This window comes from Aspergillus steynii, assembly GCF_002849105.1.
Source record: "Aspergillus steynii IBT 23096 chromosome Unknown P170scaffold_4, whole genome shotgun sequence".
Lineage (NCBI taxonomy): Eukaryota > Fungi > Ascomycota > Eurotiomycetes > Eurotiales > Aspergillaceae > Aspergillus > Aspergillus steynii.
In genome coordinates, this window is record NW_020194401.1 from 88,682 (window position 1) to 110,260 (window position 21,579).

At 50.1% G+C, this 21,579-nt stretch overlaps 9 protein-coding genes across 9 annotated transcripts; 4 read left to right on the forward strand and 5 right to left on the reverse strand.

Annotated features, from left to right (window-relative positions):
• Nucleotides 1–1,386: 1,386 nt before the first annotated feature.
• P170DRAFT_446492 (tyrosine-protein phosphatase) lies at nucleotides 1,387–2,333 on the reverse strand (the record flags this gene model as incomplete). The annotated part of the gene is made up of 2 exons (XM_024850798.1): nucleotides 1,387–1,730; nucleotides 1,820–2,333. The coding sequence occupies 2 exons, from the start codon at nucleotides 2,331–2,333 to the stop codon at nucleotides 1,387–1,389; spliced, it is 858 nt and encodes a 285-aa protein (XP_024703920.1).
• A 430-nt stretch (nucleotides 2,334–2,763) lies between these two features.
• P170DRAFT_446493 (amidohydrolase) lies at nucleotides 2,764–4,392 on the forward strand (the record flags this gene model as incomplete). The annotated part of the gene is made up of 1 exon (XM_024850799.1): nucleotides 2,764–4,392. The coding sequence occupies one exon, from the start codon at nucleotides 2,764–2,766 to the stop codon at nucleotides 4,390–4,392; it is 1,629 nt and encodes a 542-aa protein (XP_024703921.1).
• Nucleotides 4,393–5,081: 689 nt separating this feature from the next.
• Nucleotides 5,082–5,964, forward strand: P170DRAFT_446494 (class I glutamine amidotransferase-like protein; the record flags this gene model as incomplete). The annotated part of the gene is made up of 4 exons (XM_024850800.1): nucleotides 5,082–5,378; nucleotides 5,431–5,546; nucleotides 5,608–5,789; nucleotides 5,840–5,964. 4 exons carry the CDS (start codon nucleotides 5,082–5,084, stop codon nucleotides 5,962–5,964), a joined length of 720 nt encoding a protein of 239 aa, XP_024703922.1.
• Nucleotides 5,965–6,250: 286 nt separating this feature from the next.
• On the reverse strand, nucleotides 6,251–9,238 carry P170DRAFT_446495 (OPT superfamily oligopeptide transporter; the record flags this gene model as incomplete). The annotated part of the gene is made up of 12 exons (XM_024850801.1): nucleotides 6,251–6,444; nucleotides 6,497–6,583; nucleotides 6,634–6,751; nucleotides 6,805–7,059; nucleotides 7,112–7,718; nucleotides 7,782–7,957; nucleotides 8,022–8,304; nucleotides 8,355–8,485; nucleotides 8,548–8,706; nucleotides 8,757–8,833; nucleotides 8,893–8,949; nucleotides 9,001–9,238. 12 exons carry the CDS (start codon nucleotides 9,236–9,238, stop codon nucleotides 6,251–6,253), a joined length of 2,382 nt encoding a protein of 793 aa, XP_024703923.1.
• Nucleotides 9,239–10,674: 1,436 nt separating this feature from the next.
• Nucleotides 10,675–12,082, reverse strand: P170DRAFT_357626 (E3 ubiquitin-protein ligase; the record flags this gene model as incomplete). The annotated part of the gene is made up of 2 exons (XM_024844232.1): nucleotides 10,675–11,026; nucleotides 11,097–12,082. 2 exons carry the CDS (start codon nucleotides 12,080–12,082, stop codon nucleotides 10,675–10,677), a joined length of 1,338 nt encoding a protein of 445 aa, XP_024703924.1.
• Nucleotides 12,083–13,995: 1,913 nt separating this feature from the next.
• P170DRAFT_356798 (uncharacterized protein) lies at nucleotides 13,996–15,215 on the forward strand (the record flags this gene model as incomplete). Its single annotated transcript, XM_024844176.1, has 3 exons — nucleotides 13,996–14,184; nucleotides 14,264–14,748; nucleotides 14,882–15,215. The coding sequence occupies 3 exons, from the start codon at nucleotides 13,996–13,998 to the stop codon at nucleotides 15,213–15,215; spliced, it is 1,008 nt and encodes a 335-aa protein (XP_024703925.1).
• A 447-nt stretch (nucleotides 15,216–15,662) lies between these two features.
• Nucleotides 15,663–18,017, reverse strand: P170DRAFT_407288 (GMC family oxidoreductase). Its single transcript, XM_024846672.1, has 3 exons — nucleotides 17,589–18,017; nucleotides 17,460–17,531; nucleotides 15,663–17,409 (listed from the first exon to the last, which is right to left on the reverse strand). The coding sequence occupies exons 1-3, from the start codon at nucleotides 17,850–17,852 to the stop codon at nucleotides 15,886–15,888; spliced, it is 1,860 nt and encodes a 619-aa protein (XP_024703926.1). The 5' UTR covers nucleotides 17,853–18,017; the 3' UTR covers nucleotides 15,663–15,885.
• A 342-nt stretch (nucleotides 18,018–18,359) lies between these two features.
• On the forward strand, nucleotides 18,360–20,392 carry P170DRAFT_407289 (aldehyde dehydrogenase family protein; the record flags this gene model as incomplete). The annotated part of the gene is made up of 2 exons (XM_024846673.1): nucleotides 18,360–18,407; nucleotides 18,505–20,392. 2 exons carry the CDS (start codon nucleotides 18,360–18,362, stop codon nucleotides 19,921–19,923), a joined length of 1,467 nt encoding a protein of 488 aa, XP_024703927.1. The 3' UTR covers nucleotides 19,924–20,392.
• On the reverse strand, nucleotides 20,068–21,576 carry P170DRAFT_446499 (Zn(II)2Cys6 transcription factor; the record flags this gene model as incomplete). The annotated part of the gene is made up of 3 exons (XM_024850802.1): nucleotides 20,068–20,919; nucleotides 20,993–21,474; nucleotides 21,537–21,576. 3 exons carry the CDS (start codon nucleotides 21,574–21,576, stop codon nucleotides 20,068–20,070), a joined length of 1,374 nt encoding a protein of 457 aa, XP_024703928.1.
• Between the last annotated feature and the right edge of the window lie 3 nt (nucleotides 21,577–21,579).

A 21,579-nucleotide genomic window follows, 5' to 3' on the forward strand; every position in this document is an offset into this window, starting at 1 on the left:
CCCGATCACTCTGATCACGGTGAATTTCTATTGCTTACTAGCCTCTCCGATGGAACACGCAATTGGGCATAGGCTGCGAAAATTGAAATCTCCGTACATGCTACCACCTTCGCACAATATTTCATCAAGAAAATTGGTGTTCAGCGAATCCCAAGGCGCGTACTTTTCCGGGAGTTTCACTCTCCTTTTCGAGTTGAAACCTATAGTACTGAAGCTCAGTAAGAATATCCGTACACGAGTAAGGGAAAAATTCAGGTTAATAGAACAGGCTAATTTTATTGTTTGTCGTGTCAATTTTGAGGCGAATACATCATGCCTCTAGATGCCACGAATATGAGCAACCATTCACTTCATTTTCCGAAACTGAATGTACCGCATTCGAGAGCCGCATAGTATTCAGGTATGGCACTTAAAATTATATTCTACATCCTACTGAAAGATTAGTAATTCAGAATGTCTTTAAAATGTTTTCATTGGAAGATAATGACCCACGGGAAGAGTAAAGAAAAATGAGTTTAGTTGAACTTGCTCAAATATAAGCATTGAAAGAAAAGAGAAAACAAAAGTCCCAGGCAGGTTGCATATTCTCTAGCAAACGATGGACAGCCGAAAGAAAGGATTGTCATGAGGCATGTTGACGGTAACCTCATCTTCCACCCTAGCCATCTCGCTCATCATACGAACGACGAAGACGTGATGCCACCAATCCATGGCGACATGAGTGGAAAAGATGAATTTGACATGATAGTATCGGTAAGGCAGCGTCCTGGGGTCTTCAGTGAATCTGTAATCAGAAAGACGGCGCCAGGCCAGGGTGCGAATAGCGGTGGCCAGTTCTTTCTGGCTGTGAATGTCCACGTTTCGATCAATATAGAAGCTCAACTCGACCTTCTGTGACCTGGGCCACGCACATTCTCTCCGCACCTCATTATGGATGGGAGGGTTCATATTGGGATACGAGCGCACCAGGGGCGGTACGCCGTGGTCAGTCTCGAAGTCCATATCCAGGGGAATAATCTTGGTCGGCATTTTGAATGAAGGTAGAGTAGAGCTGTGTTTGGTAGGTATGGATACTGGTTAGGCGAGCTGGTCAGTACGAAAGGGTGAAGAGGTATTTTGGTGGACGAGACAAGTGAATGGGAAAGATATCAGGGCTTTCCGTGTCTTTATACTCTTCTCAGAAATCTTTCGTCAGGGGACTCTCCTGACCCGGTCGATATGGGAACACCTATCTACTAATGGGATACCGGAGCAATCCGATACTCTAATATTCACCAGTAGTCTAACAATGAAACTCGCTGGCACCATTGGTCCCAACCTGGGATATCATTCACCTGCGATTCCAATTTCAGTGCCGGTATTATCTCTTGTATTGCCACATACCTATCAGACCTCATCATTCAACTGATGTACAAGATTTTGTTTGATCCTTTGCACGTCATTCTTCGTGAGTCCCAACTCATGGATAATGTATTCTTGGGTGCTTCCAAACTCCAATTCAAAAACTTCTATGAATGCTCCAATGGCACCAGCCTTCTGCCTCGCCAGCCCCAGCAGTCCAGCACTCTCGTGAGAGTCACCCACGTGGCCCTTCAACTTACTCAGGAGGGACGAGCGAACGGGCTCAATGCCAATACGGGTAAGCGCATAGTCATGCGTGATGTCTTCCAGCGGCGTGTCCACGAGACGCAGGATGAGGGCAGCGAGGACACCGGTGCGATCTCTGCCAGCTGTCATTGGGCGTCAGTACTTTCTTTGGCCTGTACGTACATCATACCGAAGGGTCATAAGGATAATCAATAGCATGAAGTGAGATTACCGGTACAATGAAACAGGAATGGCGCATCCGGACAGTCCCGAATATGCTCAAAGACTCTCCGATACGTGGAGCCAGAAATCCGCAGGGTATCAAGGTAGAGATCGATAAACCCCGTCAAGTCATGCTCTTCCCTCGCAAACGCTTTTAGATCGATTTCCCCAGGGTCACTCGAATACGGTATCCAGATGACTTCTGCGCCAGGTATTTCCGGGGTTGGTGATTTGACTCGCTCGGAGGCATTCCGTAGATCAAAAATAGTGGTGATGCCTAGCTTCTGCACCAGAGCCGATTTACCTTCGTCTGTGAGGTTGTTCAGGGCCCCGGAACGATAGACGTATCCCGACCGCAAGGTCTGTCCTGGAGCAGCGAGATCGCGAACGTTGAAGGTGCCGGGGATGCAAACAAACGGCGGGTGGCTGATGATGTGTGCGACATGTTCCGCAGGAAGATCTTCGCGAATGTCCGTGGCTAGCAAGGCAGCGAGGTTATAATGGGGAGAAATGGTAGTTGTCATTGTGGATATGGTGAGATGGGGATGTTGGTTTGCTGCAAGGCTGAACAGGCATTTATACTCCCTCCACGGGTTCCTAAAATGGGGGATCTCGTATTCGGAAGATGAATAACAGCGTAGACCCTTGTCTCTGGTCTCGTATGCTCCATGACCAGTCACAATCCAGCTGATGGACCTCCCTTGTTAGGACTGGCGCATTCTTGTCTCTGGAGAAGCCTGTTGGGTCCACTTGGACGTGGGGCGACATTGGCGAGTCACCCTTGCACAGAGCAAATACTTGGTCTACTCCATAGATAGGAAGGAGTCAATCCTCGACCTAGTTATAAGTAGACTATGCGGAGCCCAGGTCGCCGAGGGCACACAGAAGTGCTCGATTTTCCTGTTTTCTACGCAGTTGATCATTGTCATGCCAGATCCTCCGGCTTCCTCCGGCATGGAAATCACCGTCTTTACGAACGGTCGGATACACACCAATGGCGATTCTTCGGATGAGCCTATCTTTCAGCAAGCGATGGTGATCGTGGGACATCGCATTGTTCATGTTGGAACAAGCGTCGACGATGCCGTCCAGGACGCCTTGTCGAGCGGAGCAAAACACATTGATTTGCAAAACCGAATTGTCGTGCCGGGGTTTATCGACAGTCATATACACATGATCGACTTTGCTCTTTCGCGTCGTAAGCTGGACCTACTCCATTGCAAGTCGCTCGACGATATCCGACATAAAATCAAGGCCTACGCTGAGACGCATCCGAGCGAGCCCCGAATCGCCTGCAAGAGTTGGATTCAATCAACTACGGACGGGGTTGCCCTGGCGAGCATGCTGGATGATTTGGATCCTCGTCCCATCTACATTCAGGCAAACGATTTGCATTCTGGGTGGTGCAATACGGCTGCACTGGAGGAGATTGGCGCAACGGCCATGACCGATCCGCCCGGTGGGAAGATTCATCGAGACGACAACGGTAGGCCCACAGGTTTGCTAAGTGAGACCGCTTATTTGGCAGTGGTGCCTCCATTCCTCATGAACGCAGCATCGAAGGAAGACAAGCTAGCTGCGTTGGAGGACGCGGCGGCTGCATATAGCGCCGCCGGGTATACCGGGATGATCGATATGGCCATGGATGACGTTCAATGGGACGTTCTGAAAACATTCCGGCAGAAGTGCGGTGACAACTTCCCTTTCCACGTCGCGGCACATTGGTTGGTTCCTTATTCGCATGCTATGGACGAAGTCTTTCGGCACCTGGATACGGCAATCGCTCGTAATCGCGAATATAGCCCCGTGGAATGCCCCGAATTCTGCATCGTGGGCATCAAGCTCATGTCTGACGGAGTGGTTGACGGGTGTACGGCAGCCCTGAAGGAACCTTACAACGGCGCGACAGACCGTGTACCAACCATCTGGCCGGCAGATGCGCTCGAGGCCGTGATCAAGAAGGCCGATTCATCTGGCCTGCAGTGCGCGGTTCACGCGATCGGAGACCAGGCGGTCAAACAGGCCATCGACGGACTCTCCCAGGGCCAGCCAACTCGTCGGCATCGTATCGAGCATCTCGAATTGACAACACCCGAAGATGCCAAGCGACTCGGCCAGCAGGGGATCACCGCATCTGTCCAGCCGGTTCATTCCGACCCGGTTCTGTTTAGAGCCTGGCCCGATCTCATCGGCCAGCATCGCTGCAGTCGCGCATTTGCCTATCGAGACTTCCTGGATGGCGGTGCACCCATCGCCATCGGAACCGACGCGCCCACAGCAGCTCATCTATCCTTGCCTAACTTGTATAATGCGACGACCCGCCGGTCGACCATCGAGCCGGGGTGCGAAGAAAGAGTCAACTCCCACTTTGGACTGTCCCTTGGGGCGGCAGTGACTGCGGCAACTACCGGGGCTGCGTATTCTCGTTTCGCGGAATCATGGACGGGAATGCTGCGCAAGGGATATCGGGCGGACTTTGTGGTTCTGGATATGGAGTGGAAAGCTGAGAGCTTACTGAAGGCAAAGGTTCGGCAGACATGGGCGCGAGGGAAGAAATCGTATGACGCAGGAACCGATGACTAGTATTGAAGGAATGAAAAACCCTGTGCTCTTTGACAAATTGTGTAATCAGTCCAATGCTTCCCTGAAGAAGTTGAACGGAAGTCTCGCGATGTCACATCTCGAGGCTTCGCTGTTCCGATGAAGAAACGGAAGAGACAAAAAAGTCGCCGGCGATGTCGTCACGTGGAATCCTGCAAACCGTACAAACACTGCAAACACCACGCCATGCTCGCCTCAGGCTCCCATCCCCGATGGGTGTCGCGGGCTGAACAGGGCCGAATGATTGGGTTTGAATGATCAGACCAGTCTCTGGAGGGTGATCGAAGTGAACTCGATATTCTATGTTCGGTATCGGTTGTTTCAATTTGAAAATGCACTGACCTCATCCTCATACCAAGATATATACTTTCTGTCCGGAGGCTCCAAGTCCCTTTCTGCCCAGTCGTTCAATAACATAGCCCAAGTATCTTTCTTAACAGATCGCAGAGATCTACTTGTGTCCTCCAACGCGGATCTAGAAGACCAAGTCAGGCATTCATCCTCCCAGGAGAGCAAATTGAAAGAAGCCCGACGGAATCGGCTCACTATGTCTGCATGACGTCACCAGTCCGGCACCCTTCACGATCCTTCTCAGTCTCGGCGTCCAAAAGTACCTGCATATTCTTACACATACCCTGCTGCTATTGAACTCCATAGTTAACCTTTTCGAAATGTCTCCACCACGTCGAGCTCTGATCGCCATAACGTCCGCGCACGCGCCGCTCTACCCGGACGGCAAAGAGACCGGACTCTTCATCACCGAAGCCCTGCATCCGTTCAACGTCTTCCGAAAGGCAGGACTCGAAGTCGATCTCGTGTCTGAGACGGGGTCATACCAGCCCGACTGGCTGTCTCAACAAAAGGAATGGCTTTCCGACGAAGACCGAGCCGTGTGGGAAGACCATTCCAGTGAGTTTCGATCGAAACTCGACCATTTGTTGAGGCCGAGCGAGGTTGACGCAAGCAATGTATGTGAAGGAAAAACTCTCTAGAAGAGCAACTAACAACTCAATGCTCCAGTATGGATTATTCTTCGCGTCAGCAGGCCATGCCTCCCTGATCGACTACCCGGACGCGAAAGGCCTCCAGGATATCGCCTCGGAGATGTATGGCGCGGGTGCCATCATTGCTGCAGTGTATGCGACCAAGAACTGAAACCCCACAATGTCTCAAGTTAAAAACGCTGATGTTATTCAGATGCCACGGAGGTGCGATCTTCCCAGGAATCATTGATCCAAGCACGGGAAAATCCATCATCGCCAACCGCAAGGTCACCGGGTTTACCACTCGGGGCGAAGAGGAAGAGGGTGTTCTCGGCACGATCCAAAGTTGGGATCGACCTACAATTGAGGCGTCGGCGGCCTCATCTGGAGCGACATGTAAGTCCGATAAACTTTCTCAGGCCGTTTCAACGCTGAAGAAAATGCAGACATTTCCCCCGCCGGGCCTTGGGATGCCTTTACAATCACCGACGGCCGAATTGTGACTGGAGCGAACCCTGCTAGCGCTCATGTTACTGCTGAGGCATCGGTTAAAGCCTTTCAACTTCTGTAAATTCTGATTTAACGACCAGTGGTTGAACACCCAAAAGTACGCTGTTTGCATTGTAGTGCTCTGGGAGAAAGTAATTAGGATAATGGGCACCGGACCGAGACCCCCAAGCCCGGGAGAGGAGCTAAGACTGTCAAGTTACCTTCATCAGTACAAGTTTAATTAATTGAAATAGGAAGAACATTTCACCTATCCCTAGTGCTAAGCCTACCTCGCTCCAGGAAACCAACGTGAGGCTGAAGTGATTGATCAGAAAGAGCCAAAAATCATAGAACAACAACAGAACGGTTTAAAACTCGCCCGGTCCTCTGCCAAAATGCCCTCCGTTGGACACTGTCAGCCAGGGGACAGAATTTGCGTCATCTGTGTTTGATCCAACGGTATTTCCCCACCAGTTGAGCTTCACACCGTGATAGCCCAAGGCGAAAAAGATTATTATAGTCGCCAACGCGGTACCGGTATCCATGGAGGCTTGAAGGAGATCTGCGCAGAGGGTTAGGAAAGAGTTCAGAAAGTTCAACAGTAAGAAACCCACAATTATACCGTTTCCACCATGGGAATGCACGCTTTCGGATAAGGTAGTTGAATATGAATCCGACAATAAACCACAGGGAATATTGCGCTGGTCAGGTTAGTGAGGGGCGATTGTCTCTGGGGAAATAAGAAGCTCACTGGTTGTCGCAGGAGGAATATTGCCGGCACCATTGAAGAAGACCGGGATGTTGACATATCGTAGCCAACTGTTGGGGAAACGTCGATATACTAGGTACACTAGTACGGTAACAACAGGCTGCGATAACGTGAGGATTTGTTTCATCTCCCAGGAACAAAAGGGATGCTCACTCCAATTAGAAAGAAGTACATCAGTCCACTGTAAGTTTGTCCACTTTGGAACATTCTTTGCGGACCAATCGTTCCCCACACCAACGATGCATTGTAAACCACCTTGGCTCCGTTACAGGTAAACCGTTGAGTGTTGGTCGATTGACAGAGGTCAGTGATGTGGCCGAACATCCACCGGAGAACCCCGGTCTGAGTCATGGTCGACAGAACGGAGGCATAAATTTGGCCCATAAATAAAACACGAGGCGGGATTTTCTGGAATATCGTCAGTCTCTGACCCTCATCTACCGTAATTAGGCTTGCATACCATATATTGTCCCAGCTTCAGGTCCTGGGCGAAGTCCATGCCATGCTTGATGGAATTATGTCCGTAGCATTTGACCATCATGTTAGCAATGGGCTTGCCGGGCCAAGCATATCCCGCAATGAGCTCGGTGATAATATTGAGAAAAACACGCTGGTTAGTCGTTCCCTCAAGAATCCCCTCCGGAATGGTCAAAATTGCCGGAAGACCACAGCAAACGACGATGAACCCCCAGACCGGAAGCCCCGTCTCCCAGAATCGCACTGTGAGGATACTCAACCCCACCACCACAACCGTAAGCAATGCATACCACCAGTCGGGTACTTCTTTGTACGCGTGCATGAGACGGCGATGGATATCCTCACCACCGGCGCGGGAATTCTTGAGCTTGGCCCAGATCTCAGAGCCGTGATAGAGGTAGGTATGGACGACCATGGAAGTGACGGCGGCGAAGGAGAGCCCGAATGTGAGAGCGTAGGACATGGAGATATACATGGGTGAATATTCTTTGTATCTGTCTTCCACAAAGTTGAGACTTTCGTCGACCACTCGTGTGACATTATACGTTGACCCGGTGTTGTCGAAGGTGCTCGATGAGAGAAGAGGAAGGCTATAATTAATTAGTTTCGGTTAAAAACCACTTGCGAAGGCTCAGCACTAGAAGAATACTCACTATGCACTATTCCAAACATTCGTATAGTAGAATATTGGGGCGAGAAAGAAGTAGAACAGAACCACAACAGCAAACACGTTGCACGTAGCATAGAAAGGCGTAATCAAAGGCTTTCCTGCCTGGTTGATCTGAGTCCAGTCGAAGCTTATTGGCAGCAGACCAAGGCCAGAGTTCATCTACTCACAGACAGACCAGGTTAACCTCACCCGGTGAAGAAGTTGACGAGCAGGCAGTACTTACGCCAAATAGTGTGTTGACTTTCTGATTGTGAGGCGCGATCCATGTGATGAAGGCAAACGTGCTGAGACTGGTCCAAATGTAATCGGGGAACCAAAATAGCACGAACGCAAACAGCGTAAAGTAGCCAAAGAACTGATATCGGGTGATCGTCCATCCGTTGGCTGGAGTGCGCGATTCAGGCTCATGAAGCGCACGAAAGAGGACCGTGGACGATAGCGAAGTTGGCCAGACGAGAGCAGCGGGATAAACGAGCCAGCGACGAGCGAGTCCAGCAAACCCAAATCTAAGATAGATATCAGATATGGGTCAGAAGGGAAGGTTCGGATTTCATACCCCAGCATCTGAGTGGTTAGAAGATAGAGAAAGCCAAACCCGGCACCGAAGTCTTGATTCCAGAAAACAGGGCTTTCGATCGCCACCAGAGCGCCCAAGGCATATGCTGTACTTGCGCTAATGTTTACACACTGTAGTGAGCATTCCAATTAGCTATCTTACGTCCTTTTCCCTCAAGAACAGTAAAGCTCACAATGACAATCAGAGCGTGCTCCTTGACACTAAACCGACCAGGGTTGACATCGAAAGTAAACTTGCCCAGAGGAACTCTCCAGCGAGGAAGCTTCTCCCAGGCGCGACCGATGGGATAGACCAGCAGTTGCGCTACGACATAGCCAATTGAAAGCGATGGCTGGTAGGAGTCAGTATTTGGAAGCGGATCATTAAGATCAAAGAACGCACATATCGTAGACCAAAGAACTGGTTGACAGCTGAGAAGAGCATGACAAAAATTGTCATGAGGACCCAGGCGCGGACAGCTACAATCCATCAGTTATGATTCATCGTATGATATACACGGGGAAAGGGTTGAACCTACTATTACATGGTATATTGGGGTCATCCTTGTTGGAGACACACGCAGCCACCTCAGGAACTGCGAACTCAAGTTAATACCTGTCGATCGTTCTGATTGATGACAACTAACAAGGCGACTGATCTCCCTCGACACTCCATTTGAACGCCTCAACAGGTGTGATTTCCTTTCTTTCGGAGGTTCCAAATAAAGAGCCATCGGATCCCTGATCACCGTCCCCACGTGCGTCGGCCTCAAGATCTGCTGCTTTGGTTGTGACAAAATTCTTTCCCTTGGGATCGTTTTCCACGCCCGTCGCTATGGCCTGGTCGCTGGCAGCCGCATCGTGGACGTGGCGCTCGGCAGCCATTGCTGATATTCGGAGCGACAAGAATAAATGCGTCAAATGTGAGGACTGCTTTCTCAAGTAGGAAATTGCTTCGCTCCGGTCGAATTTATACAGCGACTGAACATTTCACCCCCTGACCCCATGCAAGGGAGGCCGTAGACCCACCGGCGATGGCAAGACTTCCATCACGTTATGCCGCATTCCCGATGGCATCATCTCTGAAGAGGGAGAGATGATTTAGTTGTAGCCACCGAGGGAGACGTCACGTCGACCCAGGTGGATGCGCGAAATCGAACGGCCGTTACCGGCCTCTGTGGTGTTGGGGGCTTGGTTTAGCAGGATATTTTGGGCACTAAAGTGACCAAGACCAGTGGACTCCGAAGCTACTGCACTTCGCAGAAGCCAAAAGATAATATGCTTTGATATTTGGGGCCAGCGTAAGGCCAGATTTGTCCTGCACGACTTTCAAGCATCAAGTGGGTCGACTAATACTGCAGAAGAGAGGGGATCCAAGACGCTAAATAACCTGGTGACTTGATAAGGCCGAAAACGCCATCCTGCGCATTGCTTGCGTATAGGGGGATTGATCCCTCGGCTCCCCGAAGGCAAATGAATTCACCCCGGCGAGGGAACTAAGGATTCGGCCCATCAATTGCGTGCTGGATGGGTCCGATGTTGTTCTCCATTCAGGCCAGAGAACCACCGATGATGCGATGGTAAAGCAATTTGGCCAAGTCCAATTCTTGGTCCGGTTCGTTGGCTCTTCACGTACGATATAATTCGAGTTTTTGATCAAGGTTATGATTTATTCTCCCCATCGCGATCTTTCTCTGCTCGCAATTCCCGATCAGTGAACATATTTCCACACAGAACTTCGCTCCATTTCTTTATACTCACTGAACGAGACGGACATGGCTTGTTCTGGCATATAATAAGAGTCAGCGGGAATTTCGGAGAATATGCCCAAAATCCCAGGCAATTTCGTCGTGTTGTTTGAATATAACTCCGATATATTGGAGACTCGCATGCTAGAGAGAGACAGAGAGAAGAAAACACAAAAAACGAAAAGAAGAAGGGAAAGGGAAAACGCAAACTATGACAGGTGATGAAGATTAAAATGAAAATAAAGGCCCTGGAATAGGGAGAGAAATCCAAATATCGGTGTGCCTGCTCACTCAAGGGCACGATATGGCCAGGAGATGTTGCCTGTTCTTGTTGGCTGTTTGAGCATAGAGAGCTTTATGAATTACACCCGTGAACCACCTTCCTTCCTTCCGAAAACACGGGAACCAAGCTTAAGGAACCAAAGTAAAGTTGCATATTGGATGCTATACTAAGCAAGTACTTGGCTGAGTCAATCGTTTCTTTTGGGCGACACTGACAGTTGTATGTCGCCAGATAAAAGGTGTTCCCTAGATTCTAGCGAAACCCCCAACCCCGTTGTTACCAACACAGAATTAAATGCGATGTCGACGACAATCCTGGCACACTTGTAGATAGCATCGGCGGCACTGGAGAATATATCTCCAGTGGGCTGCCTCGCATATTTCACACACGAAAGGCCTGCCACCTCCAATTCCAGATATTCGTTGAAAGCGCCCCGGATGACCACATTCATGGTTTTCCCTCAGGTTTTCTTGCATTTGTACGACCCGAATTTCACGATCGTGAGGCATTAGTGCCTGAGTGGCCTCTCGATCCAGAACCTCCTCGGCTCTCTCAACAAGTCGTTGTTCATCCCACCCCTCACAGGAGCAAGATCTCCATTTTGCCCCACAGAGGTAGCAGAATTGAGCTCTGCATTTGCACCTACTCGTAAATCCAGTAAGTAATCAATGTATGATGCCACATGGATGGAGGAAAGGTCACGAAAACGCACGTTATGTGGTAGCAGCCCATACCTAGCTCTACTAAGCGCCGGCACGAGAAACAGCGTTGCCAGCCCTCCCTGCTGGCCAGAGATAGAGTGGCCTGGAGGGCTGTATCTTCAGGACAGTCATCCTGATGAAACGCTTTCTTGCACATCGTGCAAGTGGAAGAGCCACAAAAAGGACAATTCGCTTCGTCTGCTGTAATTCTGCCTGGTGGTATAAACATACGACATTGCATATTACTGCAATATGTCCTTTCCGTAGTACTATGCTCAATTTCTGCGCTATTGAAGACCTCCAGCTCCTGTTCAGACATCTCTGTCTGAATGAGAAGTAGAGGGATTGGCTCACGACAGCATCGAGGTGGATACAGAGATTCGTCTTTTGTAGCCCGTAGGAAAAGACCTTTCATGCAATCGACACAGTAGAGGTGAGAGCATTTCAAGCGAATCATCTTGTGTAGTGGGAATTCATCGTAGCAGACACAACATCGAACCTCCTCTTTCTCTTCCTGCCGTTGTGCATAGGTCACTGACGGGCCAGCTGCATCATTCTCCTCGTCAATGTCATTGCTGCCGAAAGTCCGAGTGATCATGCAAAAGCTATTTTCTTGTGGAGCTGGGCAATCACCACTGGTCTCATTGGCAATGGGAGGCTTCTCAAGTGTAGGATCATTCGCACTGGTTCTTATTGCCAAACGTCGGTCTGTCTCGGCCTGTGTTTCTGCCTTTCTGATAGCTGAGATTGCCGGGCCATCTAAATTGACAGCATGAGCAATACTCCGCGCAAGCTGGAGGTCGTTTAATCTGTTGAAGTGTGCCGTCACTTCGTCCAGAAACACCTGGGTGGCCGCTTCGTTATCGGGAATGTGATTCACCCGGTAATTTCCTTTGCTGTTGCCCTGATAAACTTCGATTTCCTCCAGTTGCTCTGTTAGAGCCAGTAGTTCGTCTTCCCAGGCTGTTTGTTTTTGATCACCTAGAACACAAGACATGTTTCTTCTCAGAAAAAGGAAAAGAACACAATAAAGGGCGGAAGATCTGGTGGATTAAAGAATTCTTTGAAGTGCAAATTGGCTGAGATCACTACTTGAGGGTAGGCAGTTGCTTTCAAATTGAGTTACCGCGGGGTCGTCGTAGGGAAGGCCTTTCTGTCATGGCAGATTCATAATTGAACCCCTCTTCACTCAGAGCGTTTCCAGGAATCAAATCTCAATGTAAGTGTAAGTGGCGGCTTCGCAGTCTAGAAGACCGAATCCAGAGCTGCCTCCATCAATATTCCCATAGAGCTGACCCAAAAAGGCATCTTGCTGCCGCACATGTAACCGGATGACTCTCATAGATGGAGCGCTCTAGAATCAGGAGAGGCCTCGTTTGACTAGTGTTCCATGCTAATATAGTCCCATTATCTACTTCGGCGTCTTTATTCTTTCGATTATCCAATCTCAACGAGTGGCTAAAACCACATGGTCAACATTACGTCGCGACACCGAGCCAAGGTTGGATATTGGTGTCATCCCAGGTCCGGACGCAGTTCCCGGACATTCTTGTTCAGGTTCGTCGGGTTTTCAAAGAATCGGACCAGCCAATACGAGCAGGTCAACGTTCTAGTAGGGATTTTAACAGAAGCTAATCCCTCCTTTAGTGAAGACTGTCAGATCATTATCTATATACCAAAGATTTATCGTGTTACTGCCCCCAAAAAGACAAACTAGATAGATGTTCGCCTTGTTTCAAACATGGTAGAACTTTCCAATCGGAAAAGGTCCACTGTTATTCTCGTTATTTTTCCAGGCAATGCGGATTCATGACACAGGAGATAATAGCGTTGGCTACGAACCATGATCTAGAAAGATAGTGTGCGCTCTAACCTTTGACAAGAACAGAATCTATAAACAAATATAGGATAAAGACAAATTTGTGCCAGCTTGTGGCATAGAGGAAGCTACCTACAATCAATGAGCCTCACCCCTGCTGGCGAGTAGGGATTGAAGAGCAAGCAGTTGAAGCTCATCGACTCAGATAGCAACCGTTACTTTATCTTTCCTCCTATCCGTAAAGAATATTGGGATGTTTTGGCTGTCGTATCGGCATGTTACACAAACGATTCTAGAGACCATTGCCTTCTGTGAAAACTTTGAGTCGATCTCTATCTCACTCTTTCATGAAAAGCAACTGAGGGTTCCTGAAACGTGGTAAATGACCAGGGATATCTTGACTCCAGCCAGCAAGAGTGTCGCAATTAACGGAGATTCTTTGAATTGAAGAGATACCAACATGGTCGATTGTTAGTCCTACACCGCGTGGGTATCGTTCTTATTATCAAGGATACGAGAGCCTATCCACAGCTGAGCGAAGCTTGCAGTTGTGACGTCAGGGCCAATTTCAGCTCGCCGATCCATCAGGCATCGGGATTATCCTGCTGCTCACATAACGGGTCAGCAATCTCGCGTGGTGGATATCACGAGACTTAACAAAGCCCTCGAAAGCAGCTTGAATTTTCAAAAAACGAGGTCACTGTGTGTTTGTGGTGGTAATAACGGCCCAATCCGCACATTCAGGCCACCGCAAGGGGCTCGAGATGCATTGTGCTACCAACACCAATCCTGTAACAAACTTAGGCATTTGCATTCCCGGTATAAGTGTGATGATGGAGAGCTTTGACCGTTGAAATGATGAAGGATTGGTCAAATATTGCTTGGCATGAGGCGGCCTTCCGCAAGATAAAGGCTGTTTTCTTTGTTTTCCGGAACGACCCAGCCGAGGTCCTTATAGTGAAATGAGTAAATGCATGCATGTAGCCAGGGATAAACATGAAGGCCTAAATGCCGGAGGGAATATCAGGCGTTAACCTCCACTGCCGTGGCCATTCTGTTCGATTATATTTCCTGTCAGTCTTGCCACAGTTATGAATGGAACGCCTGCAGTTCAGAGCATTCCTCAGAATCGACTGGGCGAGAGCAGGCAAAAAGAGTCGATCATCGGAATATATGTGGCTATTGCTATATCCAGTCTCATTGTTTTCGTCCGAATATATGCGCGCGCTATACTCATCCGGCAGTTTGGCTGGGATGATGTCGTTATAACCTTTGCCATGGTGGGTGAGCCCTAGAAGTAATCATCTACATTCCCTAACCATATTACCATCGAATATTGACGAAATAGCTTCAAATCAGATTCTTAGTTGGGCACTTCTGCCTCTTCTAGTGTTGGTTATACTCAATGGAGGTGGGAGGCATCTCATGGCGGTGCTTAGTGACGATCCCGCTGGCCTGGACAAAATGACGTTATGGGTGATTCTATCCACATCAATCTATGTCGTTAATATTGTCGTCTGTCGTATATCAGGGATTCTTTTCTATGCTCGCTTGAATTCAATGCCCCGGTTTGTGCTCTATCTACGTTTTACGTTCATCTTTGTGATAGCAGCATTCGTCGTCCAAGTTGTGGTCACGACCATTCGATGTGTTCCGCTATCAGCCATGTGGCAGGAAGAACATGGAAAGAGGTGCTATGGGGTTGTGACGATGACCTACAACACTGTGTTGACAGTGACTGCTGATATCTTGATATTGCTCCTACCAACAAACGTTATTTTCTCGATGAAGGCGACATTGGAACGCAAGGTTGTGCTCGGTATAATCCTGTCCTTCGGGCTTTTGTGAGCCACACCGATTGAATTATACCTTCATACGGACCGAAGCTAACCTGGTGACCAGTGCTATCATGTAGGTTCAACGCGCATATTTCGGACCAAACCCGCCTTCAAGAATCTAACGCCTGATATCCCCTAGAGCTTCCATAGGGCGCATTGTCGTCGTCTTCAAGGCAGTGGATCACCTGGATGATATAACCTGGTACATTTCGGTCGTCATGATATGGACAAGCGCCGAAGTCAGTACGGCCATAGTTGCCTTATCCCTTCCGGCTTTGAAGGGGATGTGTGGTTCGCTTCAGGCTCGATCATTCGAGATCGAACAAAGCGACTCGCAGCACGATAATAATTTCCCGCTCGGTCCGGTAGGGAGCCAAACAAGACACGAAGCACCGACTGGATCGGATTCACATTGCAAAGGTGTTTCAAGTCTAAGTCGTGAAAATACAAGTCAGGAGCGGCTTTGGCCTTGAAGAAAGCGGAGGGAAGACTTCTGTCTGTGTTATTATTCTGTATTATTATTCTGTGTTATTATAGTTGAGTACATAATTTGGGTTCCTTTACACCATACTCTTTCGTTCTCCTGGTGATGATCATAAACTAATCATATTCCCTTCTCTCCTCCCCCCCGGTGATTGAAAATAACACCTTCCCCTTCGGGGACCAAATGATAGTAACAATAATTGTCAACCCGTTTAGTCGGAACATCGTCCACCAGGCGGCAGCGCGAGTTTGTCGGCTGTTTCGGAATACATTGGACGAAGACCCCTTGGCGGGTGCAGCCACAAGCATACTTGACGGTTTCCCAGCGGCACCTTGAAGAATTAGATTAGCATAACTACCAGTATGGTTCGAATTTCTCTTACATAGTGAAAAAATAGTCTTCAGTAGATCTGGGTAGAAATCTTCTTTGGGTAGCAGTCAGACTCGATGCGATTTCAGTAGGCTCGATGCGACTTCTTATTGAAAGCTTCACAGATATGAATGAAGAAGGAAGAAGCAGTTATCACAATTCAGAAACACCGCATTATATCAGCGGTGTGACATCATCTTGTAGTCAGAGGAAGTCAGCGGGCTCAGACATTAGACGGCGACGGATTCTACGCCCGAAAGACAAATATAGGGAACCGGAAATGTATTTCCTCAGAGCAACGCTTTGGCCTTTGACCCATCCTCCTTGATCATATCCGCTGCTCTCTCCGCCACAGCATACACGCTCGATAAGATATTCCCGCTCACATTCCCCGGGAAAACGCTCGCGTCACAAACTCGCAATCCTTTCACTCCGTTCACTCTCAACCGCTCATCTACTACCTGGCCAATGGCGCACGTTCCGCACGGATGATACTCCGTCATACAGAAGTCTCTTACGGCAGCCTTGGCCTGCTCCCTATCGCCCAGCTGCACGCTTGGAGCCGGGTGCATGCGCCGTTGGATTTTGTCCTTCAGCGGCGCAGAGTTGACGATTTTCTCGCACATTCCCATAGCCGCAGCGAGGACATCGACGTCCGCCGAATTACTGAGATACGCCGGATCGACGGCAGGGTTTTTGGTGGGGTCCGAACTGGTTATATGGACTGTTCCTCGCGAGGCCGGGTACTGCAGGCAAGTGACGAGCGTGAAACCATCGGGATCGCTCGGGGTACCGGGTTTGGCGAATTTCCCCTGGTCTTGGATCACTTCGTCGACGTTCATGGTGCCTTGGAAGAGGATATATTGGATGTTTCCAGATGAAGGGCTTCGTAGCTGGGAGGCGACTTGCTCGAGCTGGCGTTGTTGGAAGGAGGTAGTGTTGGGAATCTGTTGAACTTTATCGCAGGTCGTGGTGACTTCTTGAGGTGAGACCAGAGATGAGTAGGGCAGAAAGCCCATGCAGCCGGTTCCTGCAGCCAGAATACCACGACGCTCCTTGGCATATAGATCCAGGTGTTGTTGGAGGACTTCTGGTTTGCGAAGGGAATCGAATGAAACCGTCCCTTCTTTGAGTTCGTAAGTAGTGGCCGAGAGTACATGGTCTTGCAGGCTCTCGCCCACTCCAGGCAACGGCACAGCGCATTTAATTCCAGCAGATTCCAGAATAGACGGATTCCCGATGCCAGATAATTCAAGCAGCTGTGGTGATTTATAGGTGCCGCAGGAGAGAATCACCTCCCTTGTCGCTCGGACATCGTATTCTCGCCCCGTATGCGAAATACGGACTCCTTGTGCAGAATTGCCCTCGAGAATCACATTCAACGCAAGCGCCTCCGTCAAGACCTTCAGGTTCGGGCGCGAAGCATTCGGCAGCAAGTACGCACTTGCAGCGTAACTGCGTGTGCCCTTGTCTTTGCTCCGGTCCACGGTTAACAAGGAGGAAAAGAACCCCAGATGGTCTCCTCCCCAAGGGTCTGCAGGGCTGTTCTGCATTCCAGAGGCTGTCTTAGCGGCTTCGATGAAGTAGCGCTCAAGCGGGTTTCGCCAGTTGTTAAAACTCGTCGAGACAGGGCCAGACTCTCCGTGGGATTTCTCTCCGAAGTTCAGGAAAGAGAAGTCACCCGGCTCACCGGACCTGTTGTCCTCGAGAGACTCGTGCTTTCGGAAATACGGAGCTACAGAGGACCATGACCATCCTTTTCCAAAGGCTGACCAGTCGTCGAAGTCTTGTTTGTGACCACGAACATACATCATCTGGGTTCGTTAATGGCTTGATTCCCTCCAGAAAGGATGAGCGTACTTACGCCATTCGTCGCACTTGATCCGCCGAGCATCTTGCCTCGAGTCATAGCATGTACCTTGTTGCCGTTCCATTTCTGAGAAGAATATTAGATCCTCGAATGCCCAGTAAAAAGATGTTCAGTCTGTCTCACCTGAGGCACAGTCTCCAGCATCCAATCGTACTCCGGGATTCCCAGCATCTGCGGAAACATGGCCGGCGTGCGCACGAACTCATTTTTCGTTTGGTCTTTTCCTGCTTCTATAACTCCCACGGTGACTGACGGGTCTTCACTCAAGCGGGCGGCGAGAGTCAGGCCAGCTGTACCACCGCCCACGATGAGGTAGTCGAACGACACCTGGAGGAATTCATCGAGAGAGCAAATTGCGCCTCTCGTTTGCGATGGAGAATTTGCCATCTCGGATATGCAACGACCGCCGGGGTGGAATTTTCGCTACGGAGTCGATGCAAAAAGACCGACCGACGCCAGCGACATGACACGCTTTTAATCCGGAGACGAGATCCACCCGTCACTCGCATCCGCGACCGTTAAGTTGCCCAACATCGCATGGATCAGGCGACGCTTGAGAAAGTGCGATAAAGTTGAGAATTTTCGAACCGCCAGTGCAACGTCGTCCGTGGTTTCACCAATCACCACCCGGAATAGCCGTAGCAGCCAATCGCCGTTCATTGCGCGCTCTCCACCGTCGTGCAGCTTTAGTGTCGCCGTTCGCCACAGCCATTCGTTGAGCGCGGGCCTGACGACTTTCTGCGCGCGCGGCGTCAGGATCGCGCGGATGAGAGGAGTCTGAAGGATTCGGGATGATTGTGTTGGGGTTAGAAATACAGGGTAGTCTTCCTGGTCCGGATGGTCGGTGTTGTCGGCATTTTATTCAGGATTTAGATTCCTTGTATCGATCGCACCATGTCGACTTCTGAGAACTTCCATACAAAACTCTTTATAAACAATGAAGTAGGTGGTGAATAACGAGCTGTTGGTTTCAAAGTCTTCTGCTTCAGAATGCTAAGAACAAGCGAATTCTATTGCTAATCAATCATACGCCGTATAGTACGTCCCAGCCAAATCCGGAAGCCTCTTCGCCGTTCGCAATCCCTACGATGAATCCCTTGTGTCCGACTCGATCCACAGCGCCGGACAAGAAGACGTGAATGACGCCGTAGCAGCTGCGCTAGATGCATACAAAGGCTCCTGGGGGTCCATGCCCGGCCAGGAAAGGGCCAAACGAATGCTGGCGCTGGCCGACTTGCTCGATGCTCACAGCGCCGAGCTGGCAGTTCTCGAGAGTCGCGCGATCGGACTGCCCATCATGATGGCGCGGGGCATAGCAGGATTTGTGGGATCGATATGGCGCTATTATGCAGGATATTGTGACAAATTGCCGGGGGAGTTTGTGCCCGAGGGGGACGATCGGGTCTACAAAATTGTCCGACACGATCCGTTTGGCGTCTGCGCAGGGATCGGCGCCTGGAATGCGAGTCTCTTCTTTTTCAGCATGAAGATTGCGCCCGCGGTCGCGGCGGGGAATACGTTCATCTTCAAGTCGTCGGAGAAGTCGCCACTGGGCGCACTGCAGATCGGAGACCTGATCGTCAAGGCGGGATTCCCGCCGGGTGTGATCAACATATTGAACGGAGACGGAACAACGGGCGCGCTTCTAGCATCCCATATGGATATTAACCGGCTCAGCTTCACGGGGTCGGTCGGGACCGGAAAGAAGATTCAAGTCTCTGCCGCGCAGAGCAACTTGAAGAGAGTCACGCTGGAGTTGGGTGGCAAATCCCCATCGATAATCTTCGGCGACGCAGATCTGGACAACGCCTTGTTGCACTCTTCGCAGAGTTTCCTCGTACATTCTGGTCAAATCTGCGTGGCCGCGTCGCGAGTTTTGGTTCACAAGTCTATTGTCGACCGGTTTGTAACAGAGTTGAAAGCGAGATTTGAGGCGCTGGCCGGGGCATCAGGGGACCCGAGTCAAGATACCACCTTCCTCGGTCCGGTCGTCGATGCAGGTCAAAAGAATAAGATTGTCACAATCGTGAAGGCGGCGCAGAGCACGAACTCAAACACCGTTCTAACCGGGGGCGAAGCCAACAAGAACTTCGTGACGCCAACAATTCTGCTCGACCCGCCCGTTGACTCGGCGGCCTGGAAGGAAGAAGTATTCGGCCCTGTTCTCTGTGTGCGATCGTTTGAGACCGAAGACGAGGCAATCAGCCTCGCAAACGCGACAACATATGGACTTTCGTCGTGCGTGTTCACCCAGGATATCCCCCGGGCACTCCGGCTTGCAAAGCGCCTTGAGGCCGGCGCGGTTGCGATCAACTCCAATCACCAGCCGGATTATGATCTGCCATTGGGAGGATGGAAGCAGAGTGGAAATGGCAGTTATGAGGGTGGTCGAGCGGCGGTGCTGAGCTATTTGCAGGCCAAAGCGGTTCTGATCAACTTCCCGCCGGCCAAGCTATGAGGTATTGCGTTTTGTAGATGATTTACTCTCACTTTGAGAATTATGACCCAGCAGTAATTCCACAATATGAGATTCACGGGAAGATATTATACCTCGTGGGCTTGGCCCATGGTGGCGTTGTTCATTCGTCAACCGTTTTTTGCTTTATGTCGCTATAAGACTCGAGATCCCTTCCGGTTGAAGCAAGAGATCAAACGGTTCAACAAATTTCTCCGAGCTTTGAGGATTTGAGCCGTTGAACTGCCCAGATGCCTTTCGTCGTCGATAAATTGTGGTTAAAAGGTGGATAGTCCGCTTGATGTCTCCCCAATGTGAGCACTCCCACATTCTTTGGAGCCGGCCGAGTAGAAACACCATTTCTGTCTCTCTTTGCACGGTACATGCAAGCATCGTAAACGGCCATGAGTAGTGCTGATTCCAGAAGACTCCATAAACATCCGATTTCAAATTGCTCAGAATCTGCCTGGCACGCTGTTGGATCTTGCTGTCCGCTGCTTGAATGTCAGGTTGAGCAATCTTCATAAGAAGAATGTCGGCTGTCAGGGCATAGAGCTCTGCTGCCTTTTGAATATCCGTCCCCGGTGCCGTATTTTCTCCATCGACGCCACTCTGCGGAATCAGCCACGTACTGAGCTCAAGCCGCAGGGAGCACACTAGCAGTCGGTCATCATAATTCAGCGGGGTTCGGCTTGCGAGGTGGGTTATTTCCAATATCACGCGACACAGTGACGGGGGCATAGCTAGGTCCGTTTGTTGGGTGGACTCAAGATATTCTTGGACTTGGTCCCAGCATACTGAATCGGGGGCTGGCGTGGTTGTTGGAGACAGAATTGTAGTTGTTGAGGCATGATATATCAAGGATGCAGCGCATGTCATTGCCATCGTTTCGGGTTCATCTTGGTCACTCTGGGCAGCCGCCTCCAATTTCATGGTCATGATACGTGACGCGCCAAGTAAATGACTATCCGCACCGCAGGATGGTCCAGGCTGGGCTCTCTTGGACAGAATTAGCACTCAGTCACTTCACTCGCCTAGCAACAGCTCGAGCTCCTTTACCGGTCCGACCTACCTCGAAAATGCACATGATCAATGTGAGAACCAGCAGCCAGTCTTCCGTCCCTTCCAGTGTCGAATTCTCGATCATCGATCGCGTCATACCCAGGGCATTGGAGTAATATCTCAAGGCATTACGCGTTTTCGATTCTGCGGTCCCTGGCTGGTATAATGCGGCGCAAGCAAGAAGCGAATTCATGAGGGCCGGATACGCAATGCCCATCGACAGTAGCCCATCACAGGAGGCCCGCGGCGTGCCGGGAATCAGAAGCTGAGGAAGAACGCTTGAAGAGAAGTACGTAAAAAGCGACTCTTGGGCCCGATTGTGGAATGTGGTCAGGCAATGGGACGCAATATCGATATTTGTCGAGGTGTTCGCGATTGCTCTGGAGTCGACACTGGCAACGCCCTTCAAGGGCCAAATACAAGTCAGGCCATTTCGACGACAGGCTCTACACGTGCCATTCTCCTCATCACACTTTTTGCGTCTCATGCGACCTAGATTAAGATGGGTCAGTGCTGTCGATCATACAGGGTGACAGAGTCAGGGGGGAACAGACATGTCAAGCAGCCGGACTTGGTTCTCCACTTGGCCGGCATGGT